This window comes from Exophiala viscosa (assembly GCF_022695815.1).
Source record: "Exophiala viscosa unplaced genomic scaffold EDD37scaffold_12, whole genome shotgun sequence".
In the NCBI taxonomy this organism is placed as follows: Eukaryota; Fungi; Ascomycota; class Eurotiomycetes; order Chaetothyriales; family Herpotrichiellaceae; genus Exophiala; species Exophiala viscosa.
In genome coordinates this window covers 592515-612168 of record NW_026944364.1, presented here as the reverse complement: position 1 = coordinate 612168, position 19654 = coordinate 592515, and the positions used below count along the sequence as shown (strand labels likewise).

The window sequence follows — 19654 nt, the reverse complement described above, 5'->3', positions numbered from 1 at the left end:
AGGGGCGCAAGCACTCCTTGGTCTGGTGACTGAAGAAGGTGCCGTAGGTTGGCAGCAGTATAACGGAGATCACCAGGCTGGAAGACCGTTGCTCAAGGATTGCGATGAGACGATAGAAGGCTGGATGGACAGTTGCGTAACTGATGTTTGTCTTTGACGTGCTCTTGCTCGAGCTCAATGAAATCCTTCCATTTCACAATACAATAAGAGAGATCGCCTGACATGGCACTTTACTTGACCGAAACACGCACCAGTTTAGCTGTGATCACTCTGGACTCACCAACTATGAAGGTCGAGATTGGTCGTTGATGGTTTTAGGTAGTAATGGGCTCACCGAATGTTTAGACGGTTGAAATAGGTCGAGGGGAGCCATAAGACTCTGTAAGCAAGGCTGGGGCTTGCCAAGCCTTTATTTCCGGACTGCGATTTCTCCGAATTGGCTCGCTGGTCGATTGCAACTGAATGTCAAGGTCCAACTCCAGCTTTCCTTCAGCAGTAACAGCAAACTTGTGACCGGGAGTCTGTCGTTGGAGTTCGCAGGCCGGAATATTATAATCGGACATCCCGCCATTTCCCGGATACCACAATGTCGTTCTGGCGATAAATCCACCTCGACTCAAAAAATACTGCTACTGCACCAGCTACTTCTGGTAGCAATCTCAAGCTCCGAAGTTACTCGGACTTGAACTCGTTGGATACAAGACGACATTTGGCCAGGATGAAGTCGGCGACCATATTCTCTCAGCCCTTGACGGCATCGTCGCGATTCTACAAGCTTTGCGCTCAGATCCTGCAACCATCTTTTCGACGACACGAATCCACCTACCGACGAGCGAGATCGAAACTCAATATCAAGCCTGATGCTTCTTTTCTGCCATCAAAGACCGAGCAGCATGATCACATAATATACAACCCTCCTCCCAGTATGCCGAATATCTACCATACACCAAACATTTTCCTACCAAAGAATGACCGAAGAAAAATCATGTCAGATCCGGAAACACGCACCAAGCAAATGCTACTGAGTCAACAGGTATCGCCCATGAAAGGTCACAGAGAGAAGCGGTATCATTTGACAGAAAAGGAGGTGGAAGAGATGAAGCAGTTAAGGAAGGATGACCCGATGCAGTGGAGCGTCAATCATTTAGCGAAGAAGTTTGATTGTTCCCCGATATTCGCCATGTATGCCACCGAAGGACTTGCGCCAGAGAAGCAAGAGCAGCAAAAGCTGGTTACCGAAGTTGTCAAGTCGCGATGGGGAAAGAAGAGAAGAGAAGCACGCGAGGACCGGGCATTGAGAAAAGAAAGGTGGTATAGGGACGAATAGTGGTGTACTAGGAATACTGTGCCAACACGTAGAACGAGAAAGACTGTACTCTAATACATTACTGTCGTCGCAGGATATACACGGTTGTGGTGATTTTCTTTCTGTCCAAGCGGTCCTATACGAGAGTGTTCCTCCGAAATCCGACAACCCTCGTTCATCTTGGAGTCGATTGGCGGATTTGCTTCTTGTACTCTAGTTTGAGCGTAACGCAGGCCGAATTACCCGCACATAACCACAATCGTCTTGATAAACATATATGCTGCAGTTCAGAACGAGCTTGAGCATTCCATCGAAGAGATTCGCTCTGCCCATTTCTGCCCTGAAGCCCAGCGTCCCTCGCCTGCGTCCATCTGCATTCACGCCGCTACGAACCTACTACGGTAATATCTCAGACGACAAGATGGCACCTCAATTAGAGCCTTATTTCAAGAAGTATGAGACAGACCTCGTTTGACCAGGCACGTTTGACTGATCGTTGACAGGGTCGACGAATTAGCGGACACTTTCATCGAGCGTAAGCATTGAGCAGTCCTCAAAGATAGCGGGGCATTGACACCATCTCACCAGGTCTACGAAAAGCTGTAGCCATCCCATCAGTATCCGCAGAAGAGGAACGGAGGAAGGATGTCGTCCGAGTACGTTACAAGAGCTTGGGAATCCAAAAGAAACATGGCTAAGAACATTGACAGATGGGACAATTCCTCGCGTCCGAGCTAGAAGCCCTAGGCGCAGAAGTCGAACAACGACCTCTGGGTAAGCAGCCTGGCAAAGAACACCTGGACCTACCTCCCGTCGTTGTCGCACGCTACGGCAATGACAAGAAAAAGCGCACAATCCTCGTCTATGGCCACTACGACGTACAACCCGCTCAACTCGAGGACGGATGGGCCACGAAACCATTCGAACTGACCGTCGATGAGAAAGGACGCATGTTTGGCCGTGGCAGCACCGACGACAAGGGACCCGTCCTAGGCTGGCTCAATGCCATCGAAGCACACCAAAAGGCAGGTGTAGACTTCCCGGTCAACCTCCTCTGCTGCTTCGAGGGCATGGAAGAATCCGGTTCGGAAGGACTTGATGACTTCATCAAGGCCGAGGCAAAGAAGTTCTTCAAGGACGCCGACGCAGTTTGCATTTCCGACAACTACTGGCTGGGTACCGAGAAGCCATGTCTGACATATGGCCTGCGAGGCTGCAACTACTACTCAGTCGAGATCTCAGGACCAGGCCAGGATCTCCATTCCGGTGTCTTCGGCGGTACTGCTCACGAGCCCATGACCGACCTGGTACAGATCCTTGGCAAGCTCGTTGATGCGAAAGGTCACATCTTAATCCCGGGAATTAACGAGATGGTTGCGCCAGTGACAGAAGAAGAGAAGAAACTGTACGGGCCCATCGCGTACAAGATGGATGACCTGTACGAATCTCTGGGCAGCAAGACGGGCATTTTCGAAGACAAGGAACACACTCTCATGGCGCGCTGGCGGTATCCGTCTCTCTCAGTACACGGTGTCGAGGGAGCGTTCTCCGCGCCGGGCGCAAAAACAGTCATCCCCGCCAAAGTGATTGGCAAGTTCTCCATCCGCACAGTGCCGGACATGGAATCCTCCCAGGTCAACGACGCGGTCTACAAGTTCATCAAGGACGAGTTTGCGAAGCTCGACACCAAGAACAAACTCGACGTCTACTGCCAGCACGATGGCAAGTGGTGGGTCGCCAGCCCCAAGCACTGGAACTTTTCGGCTGCCAGCAAGGCTGTCAAGGAAGTATTTGGTGTCGAGCCCGACATGACGCGTGAGGGTGGCAGTATCCCGGTCACGATTACCTTTGAGGAGGCCACTGGTAAGAATGTGCTGTTGTTGCCCATGGGTAGCAGCACGGATGGTGCACACAGTATCAATGAGAAGCTTGACCGGTCAAACTACATTGAGGGTATCAAGCTGCTGGGCGCATACTTGCACTATGTTGCTGAAGAGCCTATGATCCAGGCATAAGTCATGGATGCAGACATACCTTGACGTGGTCGCATGGATTGTTTAGCATGTTCGAGTTAGAGGTAGAATACTGTCTCGCTGTCAAAGAATATCAGATGCCCAGTTCCAGACTGACCTCGAATATCCTCCACCTACCTCGCGGGTCGTAAACTACTATTGTACAATCGAGCCCTCCAGCTCTGATGGCATGGCACTGCTACTCCACACAGCACCAGCCCTTATGAAAACCATAATCCGATAGTATGGTATACCCTTGCACATCGAAATCGCTGTCATAAATTCGTACAAGGCCATCGCCATCGACAAGTTGCTGAAGGTGAATCCTTCCCGCCGTCATTAGCTTCCGCAAGATTTCTTCCACAGTCGTCCCCTGTTTTGTCTCTATCGCTTGGGCGCATCGGTCAGCGGCACATACCGCACTCCCATATCTCTCTTCTTCGAGACTTTGCCATCCTTATCTTTATCGACCACCCATATCCACTGGCTCCCCCAGCCATCGTTGTCCTCGACCGGAATAAACAACCTTCCAGGGCACTTTAATTGGTCGATGAGGCTCTGATGTAGTTCCACGGCAGCGGCTCCAACGTGAATGGCATCGTAAGGACCTCCCTCAGGATAACCCTTCCTTCCGTCTCCCTTCACCAGTTCCACTCTGCCGGTATCGAGGAGACTGCGACCTTCTTCGCTCCGTCTCATATTGTCCCGTGACATATCCACGAGGCCTTGAATGTGATCTATTCCAACCACTTTGCCTTCTCCTTTACCATCCGCACCGCAGACCAGGTTTGCGATGACATGCGTGAGGTATCCGCTACCACTTCCCACATCGAGCACCCTCGCGCCCTTGCTCTCGGGCATGAAGTTGAGTAGGCTTTCGCAGGCCGAGGCGTGCATGTGCGGAGCTGAGATCGTGGCGCTGAAGCCGATGGGTTGAGGGGAGTCTTCGTACGCCGCGAGTGGTGAGGACGGACAGTAATGTGCCCGGTCCACGGAGGTCATGGCATCGCGAACGCGTGGAGAGGTGATCAGGCCGGCGTTGAAGAGGTTCGAAATGAGTTCTGCATTCGTACGACCGGAGCACCTCCAGGCCATGGTTGATGGTGTAAGAAACCAAAACAATGGGATGATTCTGGGTCCAGTGATTTGATATAGCACGGCTAGTAGAACGATGGAGATGGTCGTACCAAAGAAGAGTGTCAGTCGATTCTCCAAGGGCATACAAGACGAGTGCACACTCGAAAAATGACAGAGGAGTCACTGTGCCTTCAAGACTCGTCTCGGAGAGTTGCTAAAACTTTCAATGTCTCCAGACACGAGTTGAGTCCTGTATCAATATGACGTTGACCGTGGGGTTGAGTGAGAACCGTGAGGGGCAACGTGCCAGGCGCGGAAGGGTGTCGGATGCGCTAAGATGTCGCTTATCGCCGCCTAAATCCATGCCCGAGAAATAATTTTTGGATCGACAAACTGCGCAAGGAAGCAGACCAAGTTCTTCTTCGTCAATCACAATCGCTGTGCGCTGTACGCTGTTGAGTTCCCATGACATGTCGCGACGGAATGGGCAGCCGCGAGACGGCATCAAATTGCCGTTTGCTCTGCAAAAAGAGCTCGGTCTGGACGAAGGGAAGTCAAACGGGCGACAACGACCTGGCGCGGTGCAAAAAAGGAAGGACCAGCGCAAAGCGGAAAGGCTGGGGAAGAGACAAAACATCAGAGGTTCAAGATCACAGAGACGGCTAGGTGCAAAAGATGACGAGTTTGAGCAAGATCATCTCGAAAAGGTCGACGACGACATAGATCCTTTGCCCGTCCTTGCGAAGAAGAGGAAGACCACGGAGACATCTATACGCGATGCTGAATCTCGCCCCAAATCGATCCTGAAGAAACCACGGGAGCCATCGCCGTCTCTATCAGAGCCTATCTCCCGCTCCGAGTCCCGCTCCCTGTCCCGTTCCGTGTCGCCTGGTCTGGTCCTTGACGCTTCGTCAAAAGCATTCAGAGAGCGTGCCGCACAAGACGATGCAGAAGTCAGTGCACTTGAAAAGAGATTGGGACTGACGAAGAAATCTTTGCCGAAGTCTTTCGAAGATGATGGACTTGACGATTTGTTGGGAGGTCTAGACGAGGAACCGGCCGACCGAGGCGTCAAGAGAAAGAGCGAAGGTGAAGAGTGGCTAGAAAGGAAGAGACGCAAAGCTCTTGCACAGCAAGAACAAAGTGAAGAGGAGGGCGACATCGATCTTGAAGGGATTGACCGTGACGAAATTTGGGATGGACTTGACGGGTCTGATGAGGATAAGGAGGCTCTTTCAGAGGACCATCTTGATCTTGGAAGCGATTTTGATGAAGATAACCTCTCGGATGACCAGTCTGACCTCAGTGCTGGGAATGACTTTGACGGATTCGGCACAGAAGACGAAGGAGAATCAGTCCAGCCGCAGCCGAGGAGAGTACGGGAGAATCCCTATGTTGCTCCCGTCGCTTCGAATGCACCTACCCCTAAATATGTCCCACCATCCTTGCGAAAGGCACAAAACTCAGAAGGGGCATCTTTGGAAAGACTGAAACGACAAATACAGGGCCACCTCAACAAATTGTCCGAGGCCAACCTCGTGTCCATACTAGGCGAGATCGAGAAGGTCTACCAGTCCAATCCGCGACAAGATGTCACTTCGGTGCTCATCGAATTGCTTCTGACACTCTTTTACAATAAGGCAACCCTTCCAAACACTTTTGTCATACTACATGCAGCCTTTGCTGCAGCAGTGTACAAAGTCATTGGACTTGACTTCGGTGCAGAACTCCTGTCCCAACTTGTAGACCGCTTCGACCACTATCACAGTGACTCTGCGGCCGGGAAGGAGGCACTTAATCTGATCAGCTTGCTCTCGAACCTTTTCACGTTCAACGTTGTCAGCAGCACCATCATCTTCGACCATATCCGGCAGTTGCTGGAACGATTGAGCGAGAACAACACCGAATTACTGCTACGTATGATCAGAGACTGTGGTCCCCAGCTCAGGCAGGAAGATCCATCTTCGATGAAAGCGATTGTGCAGCTCATGCAGAAAGAGGCAGCTCGGATGAATGCGGCAGGGGAGCAGATGAGTGTAAGGACGAAATTCATGATTGAAACGATAACCGACTTGAAAAACAACAAGATGAAAGCTGCAACAAACAATGCCGGTCTTTCAAGTGAGCACATCACGCAGATGAGAAAAGTCCTGGGAAGTTTAAACAATCGCGCCCTAAGAGCGTCCGACCCGTTGCGTATAACCAGAGATGATATCAAAAATAGCGATAAAAAGGGCAAGTGGTGGTTGGTCGGCGCAAGCTGGAAGGGGAATGATAACGCCACTGCAACAAAGGAATCCGTCACAAGTTCAGCTGATGATGATCAGATTCTGGACGACGATGAATCTGTCGACCTACTCGCTTTGGCCCGGCAATACGGCATGAACACAGATGTGCGACGATCGATTTTCATTGCGCTCCTATCTGCTGTGGACTACCAGGATGCCCATATTAGATTGCTAAAGCTTCGTCTCAAGCGCAATCAAGAGCAGGAAATCCCCAAAGTCTTGCTTCGATGTGCAGCAGGGGAGAAACCATATAATCACTATTACACGCTCGTGGCGAAAAGATTGTGCCTGGACAAAAGGATGCGGAAAGGGTTTCAGTTCGCGCTGTGGAGTTACTTCCGGAGGATGGGTGAAAATCCTGACATGGATGAGGAAGAAGATAACGACGAGGACCAGAACATTGAAATGAGCGAGATCGCTAACTTGGCAAGACTGTACGCGAATCTGATTCTGGACGGCGCAGAGACGCTTGGTGTTTTGAAAGTTCTCGATCTAGCTTACATCAAGGAACGAACGACTATGTTTGTGGAGTTGTTGCTGATCATGACAATGACGGAAGCAAAGTCAGCAAAGGAGAATTCCCTGCAAAGACTGTTTGAGCGAACGGCAGAAACACCACAGATCATCAAGCGGCTGCAGTATTTCATCAAGAAGAACGTACGAAAGTCGGATCTCGTATCGAAGGGAGACAAGGCTACGGTCCAACGAGGATGCAAAATTGCGTTGGACACCCTTGCGCAGCTCGATTCGATGGCTAGAGGGATTGCAGACTGAATTCGCAGGGTTGGACGTTTGCAGAAGTTTGATATGACGATCATCAAACGTGATCGTTCGTCACGCTGTGTCCAGAAATTTCAAACCACCGTCTGCTAGATTGGCGTGCTATAAAATGCGTCGGAAGGCGTTGGTAAGACGACAATCTCAGAAGTTCCGGAAAGCACGACTGGAACAATACTAGCACAATCGACCGCCGATATGCCTGATACTGTGGAGATCCCACGTCCTCTCATCCGAGCAATCCTTCTCGAACTTGACAGAAGCGCCGAGGTCCTGGGAAAAGCTGAGGGAGAACCCCTACCGTCAGATTGGCACCGTCCTCTGCTCCTGACCCGAACAACGAATGAGCTAGGAAACATTGAGCTTTACAGTGAGGACGTGAGAAAGCTGACCAGGACATGTCTGTCAACAATCCGCCGCCTGCATGGAAAGCTTCGAAAAAGCTTGGAGACAAGCACAAGTGTGCTGGAAAGCTTAGAGAAAGAGAAGAAGCGGATTGACAATGTGTTGGCATACGATGAGGACACGGTTAACATGGACCTACTCACACTCAATACCGCGGACAATCGCCGTGCTGGAATTGAAGAATTGTCTTCCACGAGGAGCGACGAGGACGATGATGAAATAGGCGGTATGAGCGTTGAGCAGTGATGCGTGGCCAGCAGACGAAGAAGGAACACAAGAGATTTCTGAGCAGATTTCCATGATATTCTATATGGCGATACCACAGTCCATAACAACGTTCTGTCCGGTCATGGACTTACTTAGGACAATCGTTCTAATTTGCTCGGCCACATCTTCAGGCGTAGCAAGCGACTTTAGAGCAGACTTATCTGTCGTCGCCTTTACCTTCGCCTCGGGAAAACCTTGGCCCCTAAAAGATCGCACACTATTAGCAAGACGCTCCGCAGGGTTGAAGGTACTACTGTATTTTGTAGACTCACCACTCGGTCATCATCAATCCGGGACTGACAGAATTGCACCGGATTTTGCGCCCACAGATCAACGCCAGACCTTTCGTCATATGGATTTCCGCGGCCTTGGTCACCGCATACGGCAAAGAACTTCCACTCGGTCTCACGCCAGCGAGACTCGCGACAGTGATGAACGCGCCTCCAATCCCATTGGGTTCGTCGACGGATTTTTCCAGATGGTCTTTCGCGGCGTAAAGGAGCCACAGGTGGGCCTTGACGTTGACGTTGAAGCACTTGTCCCAGTCGTCCTCGTTGACTTGTTGCTCTATGTCGAAAAAGTTGGTGATGCGCGTCCAGCCCGCGTTGCTGACTACGACGTCTAGACGGCCCATTGTGCTGACAGTTTCAGACACCAAGCGCTGGATTTCGCTGCGTTGCGAGATGTCGGCTTGGATGGCGTGGAAGCGTGGTCCGTCATGTTTGTATGAGGCTGGGATGGCGCTGGCTTCGCTGATGACCTGGTCGGCTTTCTCTTTGCGGGAGTTGTAGTTGACCACGACGCGGAAGTGCGAGGCTAGAGCTTTGACTGTGGCGGCGCCGAGGCCTGCGCTGGAGGCGGTGACGAGGGCGACTTTGGCGGTCATTTTTGCGATAACTTAGACTGGGATGAATTTGTTTGATCTGGAGTCAGTGTGATTTTTCTTATATCGAGGTCGTGCGAGGTCTAGAAGAATTGGTCGGGTAGTGGTTTGTTGCTGCCGAGTGGGGGGGATTGTGGGGAGAAGTCCCGAAGCGGAACGTTTCCGGAGACACCATTGACGCTCAATTCCGTTGGTGACAATAGGGGTTAAGGTAATTCTTTTGGTACTTGTTTCACGCCTAAGTGTGTGCGGAATGTTGACCTCAAGAAGAGTGTTTGCCTTTTCAATTCTTAGGTTGCCCAGAGTAAGGTTCAACACACACGATTTCACTGCGTTGAAGGTGATGGGAGGCACAATTTCCAAGCAAGCAGGACCATTGTATGCAACATCATTGAGTCTCCTGGTGCCGCTCGTTAAACGAACAGAAGTGTGCCTGAGAGCAGCCTGGAGTTCACAAGGTCCTCAGGTATCATGCCTTGTGACCTGTTGACGTCCTACAGGGCATCGCAGAACTAGTGGTGCTCGCCCGATGTCTCAGATGCAGCTGTCCCGACCTTGTGTGTGTTTGTCAGTTCGTTCATCCTCAATTGAACGGCGGTCTCCCTCTTGATCCGTCGCATGTGTGCACGGTATGCAAACCACAGAACAGCGCCTATGATGGCCGCTCCCGCGATACTGCCGATAACGATGCCTGCAATGGCGCCGCCGGAAAGGCCTTTGTGCGTCGACGACGAATTGGAAGAGTCCGACGACGTTGAAGAGCCAGAGGTTGACGTGGCAGAAGCCGATGTGCTAGTCGCACTTGCTGTTGTCTCGACGCCGGCGGCCGATGTCTCGTAAGCGGAGTCTTCTGTCACGTTGAAACACGGTATGTCTGTTGTGAAGTCGGCCAATTCGACGTATTTGATGTCGGCGCAGACATAGTACGTCTTGTTGACGCCAGTGGTGCCAGCAGATATGTAGGATAATTGCAGAGTGGCATTGCTACCAGCTGAGACTGTCGACGGTGGGTTAGGCACTGAGTAGCACTCGTGCCCAGGTTCGATCTCAGGGAAGTCGGTGCCGGGGACTAATGTGGTGAAGTTGGAGTTGCTTGTCGGGTCTGGAGATACCGATGTGTCAGGACATCTGCGCCGAGACCACAAACGAAGACTGGAGACTCACCGCTACTATATGAGATGGCTAAGTTGACTGAGTAAGAGTCATCTTGCAGGACGATGGCAACGGCACCATTAGCTGTTTGCCGCGTCAGTCATCTTTCGAAAGACGGGGAAATTGCTCTCGTACACATTGGGAAGTCGGTTCGATTGCTCACCCCAGCTGCAGATCCACAGGGCGCTGTATTGTCCCAGGCTGATGAGTAAGCCCTGTCAGATGGCCATAGGAAAGCAGCAGGTCCCATGTCATCGTCAAGTTGGGCGCTCGTCCAAGGTATGGATGTGAGTCCCAAAAGGGCTGCGGACAAGGCTGAGAGCATCGTGGCAACAGGCGACAAGAGACTTTCAGGATGTCAAGCAGATGAGCAAGAAAGCCGGGTTGTCACGTTCGACTTGCAAAGCAAGTGGGCAAGGTTCTTGCTTGATATTTATGCATGTCAGAGGTATACGGACTTTGTCTGAGCCCGGTGAGTGACCAAAGCTACTTGACACGAGAAGAGGTGTGGCCGGGTCGTCTAGTCGGTCTCCATCATTCTTTCTGGCGGCCTTGGTCTTCTAATACTCGGTTAGACGGTGCCGAGGGTGCATTGGGTTGACCGTGCGTGCGGCGGTTGATAGACAAGACTTTCCAAGTGTGCCCAGCGAGCTATCAGAGTGGCTCATCGAGTCCATCAGCCAAAGTAGCTTCTACTTCATCGTTAGTCCACAGCCATCATGCGACTTCATGCTGTCAAGGCTTTATTTAGAGACTCCCAATACAAACCGTGTACGAGGAAAGGGCAGGACCCATACCATTGAGGATTGAGACTTGCAGCCTCTGATTGTCGCGGCTCGTATCGGATAAGATTAGATGCCATTGTTGCTCGGCGAGGATGCGGGCACCGTCCAGGTTGAACCAGCGGAAAAATACCTCAGCATCTCCAGTCAAACTGCTGTTCTCATTCACAAAGGATCCACGGCAGACTTCGGATGGAGAGACTATGTTTTTGGGCAGCTCGTGTCCACAAAGTTAAAAGTTCTCATCAAGTCCTCACAGTAAAGATGGCCTGATCCGATGATCGGATAAGATAAGATTACGTATACTTTTTCTCTTGTTTTCCAATCCCGACGTCCACCTCACATGCGAGATAATACCTCGCCATCCGCCCTTGTCTATTCCTGTCGGTTTAGCGCCAACTCAAGGCTTGAGCACCAGCTCCATGTCATCACAATACACACGATCTTCGCTAACTAGCTTCGACTATCCATTTCCCCATGTGGGCATCAGGCAAACGCCGTGATCGACCGAGGCCGGATGGCAATGCTAAGCGCAAGACACAACACACTCTCCTCTTGCTTGATCTGCGACCGTGGTGCCACCTGCATTATTGATGCCGAAACCGGATATCATGGAGACGTAGGAAGGTTTCCCGTCGCATGTCCATGTGGGACGGCTACCCAACCTCGCAGTTGAGGAGCAAGCAAGGCTAACGATCGTCATTCAACTTCGGTGCCGGTGAAGAGACTGATACTATGATGCTCGCATATAAATGGACAAGCCTCCAAGGGTGAACCTCATCCGGTCAGTCCATTGTACACCAACAGAGTCACCCCGCCGTCCGTCAGGAACCTACGTTCACTTTCCGAAGAGTCCCAGTCACTCTCCATACATTCGCTAGCCATTATGCATGCTCTTACCTTTGTGCTATCCTTTGCGACCGCTTCCCTCGCTCTGCAGTTACCCGGCCTCGCGGTCCTGGACAAACGTGAGGACATTGAGCCTGGCACTCCTCTCTACGAATGTCACGCACACTGCGGTAAGCTGAACCCGATTCTCGAGCCTTTGGGAGGGATGGAAGAGCATGGCTGACAAGGTGTTTCACTCAGGCGGTGTCATACTTGATGCCGGGACCGCAGGCTACTGCACCAACTCGACCTATGAGACGGATCTCTCGGACTGCTTAGAGTGTGCGTTGAGTGAGGACATCTGGCAATACTACGGTAGCTATGTCGAGTCCGCGGCTTCTGCATGCGGAGACAGTTCCACGCCGAGTTCCTCCAGCGCCGTCTCAGACTCGGCAGCTGCTACCACCTCTGCCGCTGCTACCTTTGCTGCCGTCACATCTGCCGCTGTTACAACCGCCGCCACTTCCACCAGCGCTGCCGCGGCAACGACTGAAAGCAGCGCAGCAGCAACACCTGCCAGCTCAACGGTTGCTGTCGCCGCCACATCAGCCACCGCTGTCGCTGCCAGCACCTACACAGGGGCCGCATCGAGAGTCAAGTACGAAAAGGTTGTGCTACTGGCTGGCGCAGGTGCAGTCCTTTACAACCTGGGCATCTAGAACGTTTTACGTGGTGAAAAGCATACTATCAATGCTGTTGATTCAGTACAGACCTTTGCGGGATTTAAGTCCTAGCATTTGATCGAATCAGTGGTGAAGTTATTTCAAAGATGATACGACATCAAGCTTAAATTTCTTCCGCGAGGTTTGATGTGTCTGTCTGTATAGTAATATCCGATGTACTGTCACAAAAGCGGGCTGTATTCTTCTTCTGTAGAAAACACCCTGTTTTGAAGTTTTCAGGCGACCTTCAGCATTCCCTGTCGCCTAGAAATGGCTCCCCCAACTACAGCCGAAAGGGGCGGAGACTCCAGGCCCTCCACGTGTATGCGACTGAGGGACATTCTACACACGACGGAGTAGTGATAGAACGATTTATGGATACGAGTAATTAGCAAGCGTAAAGTCAAGGTCAGCCACGTTGGCCAGTGGCAATCAGACGGTCGCGCCACACCCCCAAGTCACTGTAGATTTCCCCAGACGCTCCCCGCAAGATCGGGATCTCAGCGACTTAAGGTTAATCAAGAGGGACCTGATCCTTGATGAAAGACTATTCAATATGCATTTTCGTTTCCTTCTAATGTCCTGATCCTTAGCTCTATCGCCTGTGCTAATAATACACATACAAATATGGATATCCACATTGGAATCAATAAGGATCCCACTCAAGCCTTTTCTCCAACAAGAATGACTCGATGGGTAAACCTCTCCAGACTCTCTTGCCGTCCACGACCGTGAAAAACTCGGGTTCAAAACTGACCCTCGACCAGCCATGGATCAATTTCCTCCAATAGCAAACTTCGGCAGCAGGCGTCAAGTATCGCTCACGAAACACCTTGACGTTTCTCGAAGCGATTTTCTCCGCGTTCTTATTGTGGTCCTGCAGCCAGGAGATTTTCTCGGCGAGATCCTCAAAGCTGCGCTTGACTTCGACGTAGTTCTGCTCGGGCCCACTCGAGCGCATCAAATGGTGGTGGTGCTGGATCCAGTCCATCTTATGCGCAACGATAACGGACTTGCAGTTTTGAAGGTACTTGAGTCGTCCGGAGTAGGAGTTTCCTTCGGTGTGTGCTAGAAACTTGTACTGGCAGTGCTCGGGCATGGACTTAAGATCGTTGACCATGGAGTCGTTGTCCCTCCATGTCAGCGCCTTGACATCTGCCCATGGTTGATCCGCCGTGGCAGCGACGAAGTTCTCCCGCAATTCCAAACCCATGGTCGCGCCGCGCCAAAGGAGTTTGGGGATCTTTGTCGACCATGACCACCCATCGACTTGCTCGGCCATTGTGGCTTTCATTTGGACTTCGCGCATCGAACCGACTTTCGTCTCGGGCCATGACCAGAAGCCGAAGTCGGGTATCAGCCAGACTTTGGTGTCTTCTTTTTGTCGGGCATAACCCCAGATGGCGTCTGGCGGAATGCGATCGTCGACATTAAATGCGAATTCGATGTTCGGTAGAATTTCAGGTGATGATAGAATGGCCCTGTGTAGAGCATGCAGGGTTGCAAGTCCGCGTGAATAGATACGACCTGTTGTGTCGATAACGTAGAGCTGTTGATTGTATATCATGGCGCGAACATATCCGTTCTGTCTGGGCAGCGAATCCAGCTCGTCGAGAGTGATAGGCGAACTCAGTCTGTCCCTCACCGGTCTCTCGACTTCCTCAAAGAGCCCTGGGAACGCCTGTTCGCATTGTTGCGAATTGAGCATAAGATTGTCGGCATCCCTTTTGTAGTTCCATTTTCCGTTGAATTTCCGAGGACTTCCAGGTCGACCAAGATCGGGCTGGAATACGCCAAACGCCGATTCATGCACAGATTTCCAGTAGCCGAGAAGGAGAATGACGGACAGTACCAGGGCGATGGGCAAGATATGCGTTCGGCCCTTGGCCATTAACAAAGAGAGCATCTCAATATCATCATGCAATTTTCTGCATTGGGAAGAGTACAATCGCAGCAGGAGGTTGGATTAGGGTGAGTACGAGAAAGAGATACCAGGTATGCGCTAATCAGTAAGACTTACAAGATAGTAAGACTGGCAGTGGCGGCCGTGGGAATACAATTTTCTTACCTTTCGCTTGATCGGCAAGGGCCATGCTTAACCCCCTTAACCTCAGCAGGCTCCCGCCTTTTGTTGAGGTTTAAACCATTTCGGGTCAGACGTGTATGGAATTGTCCAAGTGTTGGCCACTGCGAGGTGTCAATTGTAAGCAAGCGAGGGTAAATTCAGAAATTGAGTTCACCGCCAAGATGCCAAGACGCCTGATGGTGGCTCAACTGTTCATAGCGTGCTATGCCAACTCCACATTGTTGCCAACTTTGCCAACTTTACGGCGCTACGAACATGGGCATTTTGTGGTTGGCCTGGTTCAGTACGACTGTCATTTTACCCGTGAGTCGTGACAGCGCTCAGGGCTTTTGTGAACGGGCCGAACTCCTGGCCAACGATTTCGCTTTTACACCCCGGCCGTTCTCCAGGAAAAAGACCGTCTTACTAAGGCTGTTTACATTTCGCTAAAGATGTCGCTACTTATCTCGACACTCCTGGCAACAAACGCAGAGCCTCGCGCTACAAATGTCGTCAAGGACAAGGCTACCAAAGGACATCGTGCGGAGACCCCAGAGGTTTATCATCCCTTGCCATCTCACGAATTGCACGTGCAAGCGACGATGAAGTAATCGACGTCATATTCCACTTAATGCAGCGGCCCGAAGCGTGGCCAGTCGATGAGCTGACCCCACCCACAATTAGATCGAGATAAGCCACGATAAGCTTCTCCTGAATCAAATTTGACTCTCCTGCCCTGCTTAAACGTACTCATCATGTCGTCTACCACAGCATCAACACCGCTCATCTTCCACGGGACTTTCATCCACTCCAACAACCCTCAAGAAGTTGAGATCATCCAGAATGGACTCCTGGTCATCTCGCCCGAGGGCAAGATCATTTTGCTCCAGCGCAACATTCCCCGAGCAGACGTCCAAACCACCTTGACCGATATTCCCAAGATCCCCAAGATCCCAAAGCTACCCCATCTCCCATCCCTACCCATCCGCTTCCTCAAGCGTGGCGAGTTTCTGATCCCTGGCTTCGTCGACACACACAACCACGCCCCACAATGGACCCAGCGCGGCACAGGTCGCGGCCTTCCCATAATGGAGTGGTTAAACACCGTGACCTTCCCTCACGAAGCCAAGTTCGCAGACAAAGCCTACGCTCACCGTACCTACGCCAGCTGTGTTTCTGGCTTCATCCGCCAGGGCGTGACATTAGCTGCATACTACGGCAGCCTGCACGGCGAAGCAACCAAGATCCTCGCCGAGACATGTCTCGAAAAGGGCCAGCGCGCCCTGATCGGTAAATGCAATATGGCGCGCAACGCACCGGACTTCTACCGCGACGCATCCAACGCCGAATCCCTCGCCGTCACGCAGGACGTCATCGCACACGTCAAACGCCTCGATCCAGCAGGGGACATAGTCCGGCCGATTATCACCCCGCGCTTCGCCATCTGCTGCGACGAAGAGCTATTGTCAGGCATCGGCGCCATCGCCGCCCAAAACCCCGACATCATGATCCAGACGCACTTCAATGAGACCAAACAAGAAGTCGCGTTCACTCGCGAATTATTCCCGCAATTCAAAAACGAGGCCGACTTGTACTTGCACTTCGGGCTATTCAACTCTCGCACCATCATGGGCCACTGCATTTTCCCTAGCGACTACGAAATCGACAAGCTGAGAGAGCACGACGTCGGCGTCGCCACGTGTCCGGTCAGCACGACCACGGTAGAAACATGGGGCGCCGCGCCCATACGTAAGTATCTCGACATGGGAATCAAAGTTGGCTTAGGCACGGACTCTGGCGGCGGCTACAGCAGCAGTATCCTGGACGCGAGTCGGCAGGCGTACATTACCAGCCACGCCCGACAGACATTGACGGACGGCAAAGAAACCTCGCTCACGCTGAATGAGTGCTTTTACCTGGCGACGTTGGGAGGGGCCAGGGTGTGTTGTATGGCGGACAAGATAGGCTCGTTCGAGGTTGGGAAGGACTTTGACGCGTTGGAAATCAACGCGCTGGTGGAAGGGCAGATTGCCGTCATTGAAGACGACGACCCGATCGGCATGATCTTCGAGAAGTTTATGATGACCGGAGACGACCGCAATATCGTAAAAGTTTATGTCAGAGGGAGGTCGATAAAGTCGTAGTTGTGCTCTGTGACAGGTATCTAAGCCTTCATCGTTATGATCGTACGATAGACTGATACAACCACTGTGCAGCTCAAACTTCTCAGCTTGTACTCGTCCGGAAGAAGTCACCAGTCTAGCACGAGATCTGTATTTTCAAGTAGGGAAAAGCATCAAAGTTATAGTAATGAAGCAATCGGCATATTTAATTAGAGCGCATCAATATATAGTCCGTCCCAAACTTTCGTCAACGCTACCGTAGCCAATCACGACAATGAGTGAATGCTGCGTCCTTAATAAAGCAGGTAAAAGGACAAATTGCGCCAGCGATAGTCTCAACGTGAGAAACCTTCGTTCATTGACCAGGCGAGTCTGATCGGCAGCATACCAGCGAACACTTCCGCAACTCGACGAGATCATTTTTTGTTTTGCGGATTGATGACTTCTTTCGGACTTGGACCGACCGTTAGTAGTGCTCAGAAGGCATTTCTAGTGGATGTGGAGGACTGTTGAAGGTTGCGGATGGCATCTGGGGCAGAGTCAGCATCGTGCTGGGGTCAATCTTATCGCGCATTCCTCTCACCGCATCACTTCCGGCAGAATTGATCCAATTTTCGACCTCGGGATTGGACTTGGTCGTGCTATCAACCTCATAGGCTCCCCTGGGGGTGGTCCCGGTATATGCTGTGTATTGAGACACCCGCTCCGGTTGAGCCATCTGCTCGCGTGGAGTTACAGAGGCCGTCTTGTTCTGTTTGCGACTGCGATAGAACAACAGTGCTAGGCCTCCAAGTATCAAAGCCAGGCCCAAGACGCCGCCGACTACCCCACCAACGATAGCCCCAGTGTTATTGCCACTCTTGGGAGAGCTCGACTTTGATGTGGAGGATGTAATTGTCACTGGAGGTACTGGTGACGATGACACTGGAGTTGAAGTCACCGTTGTGACCGGATCACAAACGGCAGAGAGTTCATAACCACCTCCTTGACTGCTAAAATCGGTGCGAATGGCTGGGGCCAATTGAAATTGGCTTCTGGCATAATCCACCATGAGGTAGTTGAAAGTCAGGTAAGGTACACCCCAGTTCTTTACGTATCCGGTATTGTTTTGAGCTACCATTTCTGCCAGTAAGAAGGTACTGTTGGTGACCGAGTAGGTTCCATTGATGTAGCCTCTGGGATAAACGAAAAGATCTGCAGATGTGATCTGTGTCTGGTAGCCACCACGTAAGGTGACGGTCAGATTACCCACAGGTGGCTGAGCTGCATCGTATGCTAGCACGCCGGGATCCAGAGTCAAGGAAGCCCCTGTAGCGTTGGCGAAATTGGCGAACATATCCGGGGTGACAGTCAGATAGTTAATAGCAGGTTGCAACGATATCTGAAGAGCCTCCGAGGCATTAGAGAAGATGTTAACAGAGCCATTATCGGTATCCCACGTCAAGCCGGTAACAATGGGACAGAGTGTGCAGCTCGATGTGGATTGGAAGGTAGCAACATTCTGAGGTTCAAACCGTGTCACATCGATGCCTCCGACCACAAGCTCTCCAGGCACGCTGTAGTCGATTGAGCGGCTTCCCGGCCACAAAGACCAATATCGGGAGGGTGTTGCATTCTGTGCGAGCGCAGCGTTGAGGAAGGATGAGTTCCATCCGAGCGGAAGGGTGCCTTGGTTACCTGATAGAACTATCAGCAAACGTGTGCATAGTTTTTCTGAGCCGAGAATCACCATAGCCTAGCTGGTCCATGAAAGCTGGAAAGCCATCGACCACCACATTGCCGAAAGAGAGGTCGTCGTTAAAGTAAATGTAGGAAAGATGGTTGGGGTTTGGTTCGGCTGTACCATTCCACTGCGCCTGCGTAACCTCGACATAGCTTGTAGATGCAGTAGGATTGAACAATCCACCATACTGTCCGCTGCAACTGTCATTGTAGGAGGGTTGGCATGCCTCCTTGTTAACAACGTATAGGTCATTGTCACTAGAACTAGGTGATAATGCCACAATCTGCTGTGGAGTTCCGATGCCAACTTGAATGCCTCGAGCAAGGGTTTGGTCCACGTTCACGCTTATGTTCCCCCATTCCAGGAATATCGGAGCCGCTCCATTTGGGCAACTAGACATGTTTGTGAAAGTTTTGAGGTCTCAGAAGAACATCTAACCCGCCTGTGAGCTTAGCTGTGGTGAGCAGGAACTGATGAGGCCAGAATGATCCTGAGAATATCGAGGAGAAGCCGAGGGTGAGAGAAATGGAATTAGGAGCAGGGTGGAATGTACGTCCATGTACTCCGCTGCGGCAGATTGAGACTCTGTGGCAGTCCCTCGTTTGTAATGGCCGAGCGGAGAGGACGACTCCCAAACCAGACAGAACTCCCAGCCAAGGGGATGCCTGGCTCCCTCGTATTCGATTTGCTGAGTGTCTCCGGTTCAGCATGCTGATTCAAGATTTGAGCTAGCCAGCAACTAACGATGTTGGACTTGCATGACCTCGTGTTCTTTTTTAGGCTGTAGAGATGGCTTGACACAGAAAGAGCATTACGGCTTTTCTCAGCCTGATCACAAATTCAGCAAGCACGTACAGCTCGGAAGCAGGGAAGACACTTCACGAAGCCAATGCCAGCCCTAGTTGCTTTGGAATAGGGCGCTTTGATTTGCGCTACCGATATCCCCCCAGAATAGAGCTAGATTTGCAGATGCCGTTTAGAGTGGCCTGACTTAGGTCGACAGCATGAATATCTCGCAAGATATCAAAGAATTTTGACTAGTGAGATGGCTGAATCCGGCGTAAAAACAGGCAAATGAGGAGACTTCGGATGAACAAGCTTGCCGGGGGGATAACCTCCAAGCCTAAACCAAACTCGGCGCTGGATTCCTCATCTGTAAGCGCGGGATCCGAATGGGCTTGATCTTCGTCACGAGAAGACGCTAGGAGATGAAATTACGAGGAGAAGTCGCCCGCAAATTGGCG

At 51.5% G+C, this 19654-nt stretch overlaps 10 protein-coding genes across 10 annotated transcripts; 5 read left to right on the top strand and 5 right to left on the bottom strand.

Moving 5' to 3' along the window:
- Positions 1 to 426: 426 nt before the first annotated feature.
- On the top strand, positions 427 to 1795 carry EDD37DRAFT_165423 (mitochondrial ribosomal protein subunit L20-domain-containing protein). Its single transcript, XM_062809805.1, has one exon. The coding sequence runs from the start codon at positions 719 to 721 to the stop codon at positions 1325 to 1327; it is 609 nt and encodes a 202-aa protein (XP_062666587.1). The 5' UTR covers positions 427 to 718; the 3' UTR covers positions 1328 to 1795.
- On the top strand, positions 1456 to 3512 carry EDD37DRAFT_165412 (cytosolic nonspecific dipeptidase). Its single transcript, XM_062809804.1, has 4 exons — positions 1456 to 1759; positions 1810 to 1841; positions 1895 to 1962; positions 2017 to 3512. Exons 1-4 carry the CDS (start codon positions 1584 to 1586, stop codon positions 3319 to 3321), a joined length of 1581 nt encoding a protein of 526 aa, XP_062666586.1. The 5' UTR covers positions 1456 to 1583; the 3' UTR covers positions 3322 to 3512.
- On the bottom strand, positions 3437 to 4726 carry EDD37DRAFT_640742 (protein-L-isoaspartate O-methyltransferase). Its single transcript, XM_062817257.1, has one exon. The coding sequence runs from the start codon at positions 4537 to 4539 to the stop codon at positions 3703 to 3705; it is 837 nt and encodes a 278-aa protein (XP_062666585.1). The 5' UTR covers positions 4540 to 4726; the 3' UTR covers positions 3437 to 3702.
- Positions 4727 to 4782: 56 nt separating this feature from the next.
- On the top strand, positions 4783 to 7573 carry EDD37DRAFT_165249 (uncharacterized protein). Its single transcript, XM_062809801.1, has one exon. The coding sequence runs from the start codon at positions 4866 to 4868 to the stop codon at positions 7455 to 7457; it is 2592 nt and encodes an 863-aa protein (XP_062666584.1). The 5' UTR covers positions 4783 to 4865; the 3' UTR covers positions 7458 to 7573.
- A 568-nt stretch (positions 7574 to 8141) lies between these two features.
- EDD37DRAFT_165054 (short chain dehydrogenase) lies at positions 8142 to 9325 on the bottom strand. The gene is made up of 2 exons (XM_062809798.1): positions 8405 to 9325; positions 8142 to 8334 (listed from the first exon to the last, which is right to left on the bottom strand). Exons 1-2 carry the CDS (start codon positions 9016 to 9018, stop codon positions 8172 to 8174), a joined length of 777 nt encoding a protein of 258 aa, XP_062666583.1. The 5' UTR covers positions 9019 to 9325; the 3' UTR covers positions 8142 to 8171.
- Positions 9326 to 9516: 191 nt separating this feature from the next.
- Positions 9517 to 10668, bottom strand: EDD37DRAFT_165044 (uncharacterized protein). Its single transcript, XM_062809797.1, has 3 exons — positions 10303 to 10668; positions 10180 to 10251; positions 9517 to 10117 (listed from the first exon to the last, which is right to left on the bottom strand). The coding sequence occupies exons 1-3, from the start codon at positions 10490 to 10492 to the stop codon at positions 9528 to 9530; spliced, it is 852 nt and encodes a 283-aa protein (XP_062666582.1). The 5' UTR covers positions 10493 to 10668; the 3' UTR covers positions 9517 to 9527.
- Positions 10669 to 11730: 1062 nt separating this feature from the next.
- Positions 11731 to 12821, top strand: EDD37DRAFT_165075 (uncharacterized protein). The gene is made up of 2 exons (XM_062809799.1): positions 11731 to 11968; positions 12039 to 12821. The coding sequence occupies exons 1-2, from the start codon at positions 11836 to 11838 to the stop codon at positions 12494 to 12496; spliced, it is 591 nt and encodes a 196-aa protein (XP_062666581.1). The 5' UTR covers positions 11731 to 11835; the 3' UTR covers positions 12497 to 12821.
- A 211-nt stretch (positions 12822 to 13032) lies between these two features.
- Positions 13033 to 14658, bottom strand: EDD37DRAFT_640731 (glycosyl transferase family 90-domain-containing protein). Its single transcript, XM_062817256.1, has one exon. The coding sequence runs from the start codon at positions 14403 to 14405 to the stop codon at positions 13146 to 13148; it is 1260 nt and encodes a 419-aa protein (XP_062666580.1). The 5' UTR covers positions 14406 to 14658; the 3' UTR covers positions 13033 to 13145.
- A 221-nt stretch (positions 14659 to 14879) lies between these two features.
- On the top strand, positions 14880 to 16889 carry EDD37DRAFT_640730 (uncharacterized protein). Its single transcript, XM_062817255.1, has one exon. The coding sequence runs from the start codon at positions 15320 to 15322 to the stop codon at positions 16706 to 16708; it is 1389 nt and encodes a 462-aa protein (XP_062666579.1). The 5' UTR covers positions 14880 to 15319; the 3' UTR covers positions 16709 to 16889.
- Positions 16890 to 18437, bottom strand: EDD37DRAFT_640728 (uncharacterized protein). The gene is made up of 2 exons (XM_062817254.1): positions 17271 to 18437; positions 16890 to 17216 (listed from the first exon to the last, which is right to left on the bottom strand). Exons 1-2 carry the CDS (start codon positions 18417 to 18419, stop codon positions 17154 to 17156), a joined length of 1212 nt encoding a protein of 403 aa, XP_062666578.1. The 5' UTR covers positions 18420 to 18437; the 3' UTR covers positions 16890 to 17153.
- Between the last annotated feature and the right edge of the window lie 1217 nt (positions 18438 to 19654).

What these genes read in the sequence shown, in the direction of transcription:
- EDD37DRAFT_165044 (XM_062809797.1), bottom strand. Translation starts at nt 10,492, where the DNA reads ATGCTCTCAGCCTTGTCCGCAGCCCTTTTGGGACTCACATCCATACCT. An exon ending in TCGAACCGACTTCCCAATGT is followed by an intron (nt 10,252 to 10,302) that starts GTACGAGAGCAA and finishes CGCGGCAAACAG; the next exon opens with CTAATGGTGCCGTTGCCATC. An exon ending in AGCCATCTCATATAGTAGCG is followed by an intron (nt 10,118 to 10,179) that starts GTGAGTCTCCAG and finishes CGGTATCTCCAG; the next exon opens with ACCCGACAAGCAACTCCAAC.
- EDD37DRAFT_165075 (XM_062809799.1), top strand. Translation starts at nt 11,836, where the DNA reads ATGCATGCTCTTACCTTTGTGCTATCCTTTGCGACCGCTTCCCTCGCT. An exon ending in CGAATGTCACGCACACTGCG is followed by an intron (nt 11,969 to 12,038) that starts GTAAGCTGAACC and finishes TGTTTCACTCAG; the next exon opens with GCGGTGTCATACTTGATGCC.
- EDD37DRAFT_640730 (XM_062817255.1), top strand. Translation starts at nt 15,320, where the DNA reads ATGTCGTCTACCACAGCATCAACACCGCTCATCTTCCACGGGACTTTC.
- EDD37DRAFT_640728 (XM_062817254.1), bottom strand. Translation starts at nt 18,419, where the DNA reads ATGGTGATTCTCGGCTCAGAAAAACTATGCACACGTTTGCTGATAGTT. An exon ending in ATTCTGCCGGAAGTGATGCG is followed by an intron (nt 17,217 to 17,270) that starts GTGAGAGGAATG and finishes ACTCTGCCCCAG; the next exon opens with ATGCCATCCGCAACCTTCAA.
- EDD37DRAFT_165412 (XM_062809804.1), top strand. Translation starts at nt 1,584, where the DNA reads ATGCTGCAGTTCAGAACGAGCTTGAGCATTCCATCGAAGAGATTCGCT. An exon ending in AGCGGACACTTTCATCGAGC is followed by an intron (nt 1,842 to 1,894) that starts GTAAGCATTGAG and finishes CCATCTCACCAG; the next exon opens with GTCTACGAAAAGCTGTAGCC. An exon ending in GGAGGAAGGATGTCGTCCGA is followed by an intron (nt 1,963 to 2,016) that starts GTACGTTACAAG and finishes GAACATTGACAG; the next exon opens with ATGGGACAATTCCTCGCGTC.
- EDD37DRAFT_165423 (XM_062809805.1), top strand. Translation starts at nt 719, where the DNA reads ATGAAGTCGGCGACCATATTCTCTCAGCCCTTGACGGCATCGTCGCGA.
- EDD37DRAFT_165054 (XM_062809798.1), bottom strand. Translation starts at nt 9,018, where the DNA reads ATGACCGCCAAAGTCGCCCTCGTCACCGCCTCCAGCGCAGGCCTCGGC. An exon ending in GGATTGATGATGACCGAGTG is followed by an intron (nt 8,335 to 8,404) that starts GTGAGTCTACAA and finishes GCGATCTTTTAG; the next exon opens with GGGCCAAGGTTTTCCCGAGG.
- EDD37DRAFT_640731 (XM_062817256.1), bottom strand. Translation starts at nt 14,405, where the DNA reads ATGCTCTCTTTGTTAATGGCCAAGGGCCGAACGCATATCTTGCCCATC.
- EDD37DRAFT_165249 (XM_062809801.1), top strand. Translation starts at nt 4,866, where the DNA reads ATGTCGCGACGGAATGGGCAGCCGCGAGACGGCATCAAATTGCCGTTT.
- EDD37DRAFT_640742 (XM_062817257.1), bottom strand. Translation starts at nt 4,539, where the DNA reads ATGCCCTTGGAGAATCGACTGACACTCTTCTTTGGTACGACCATCTCC.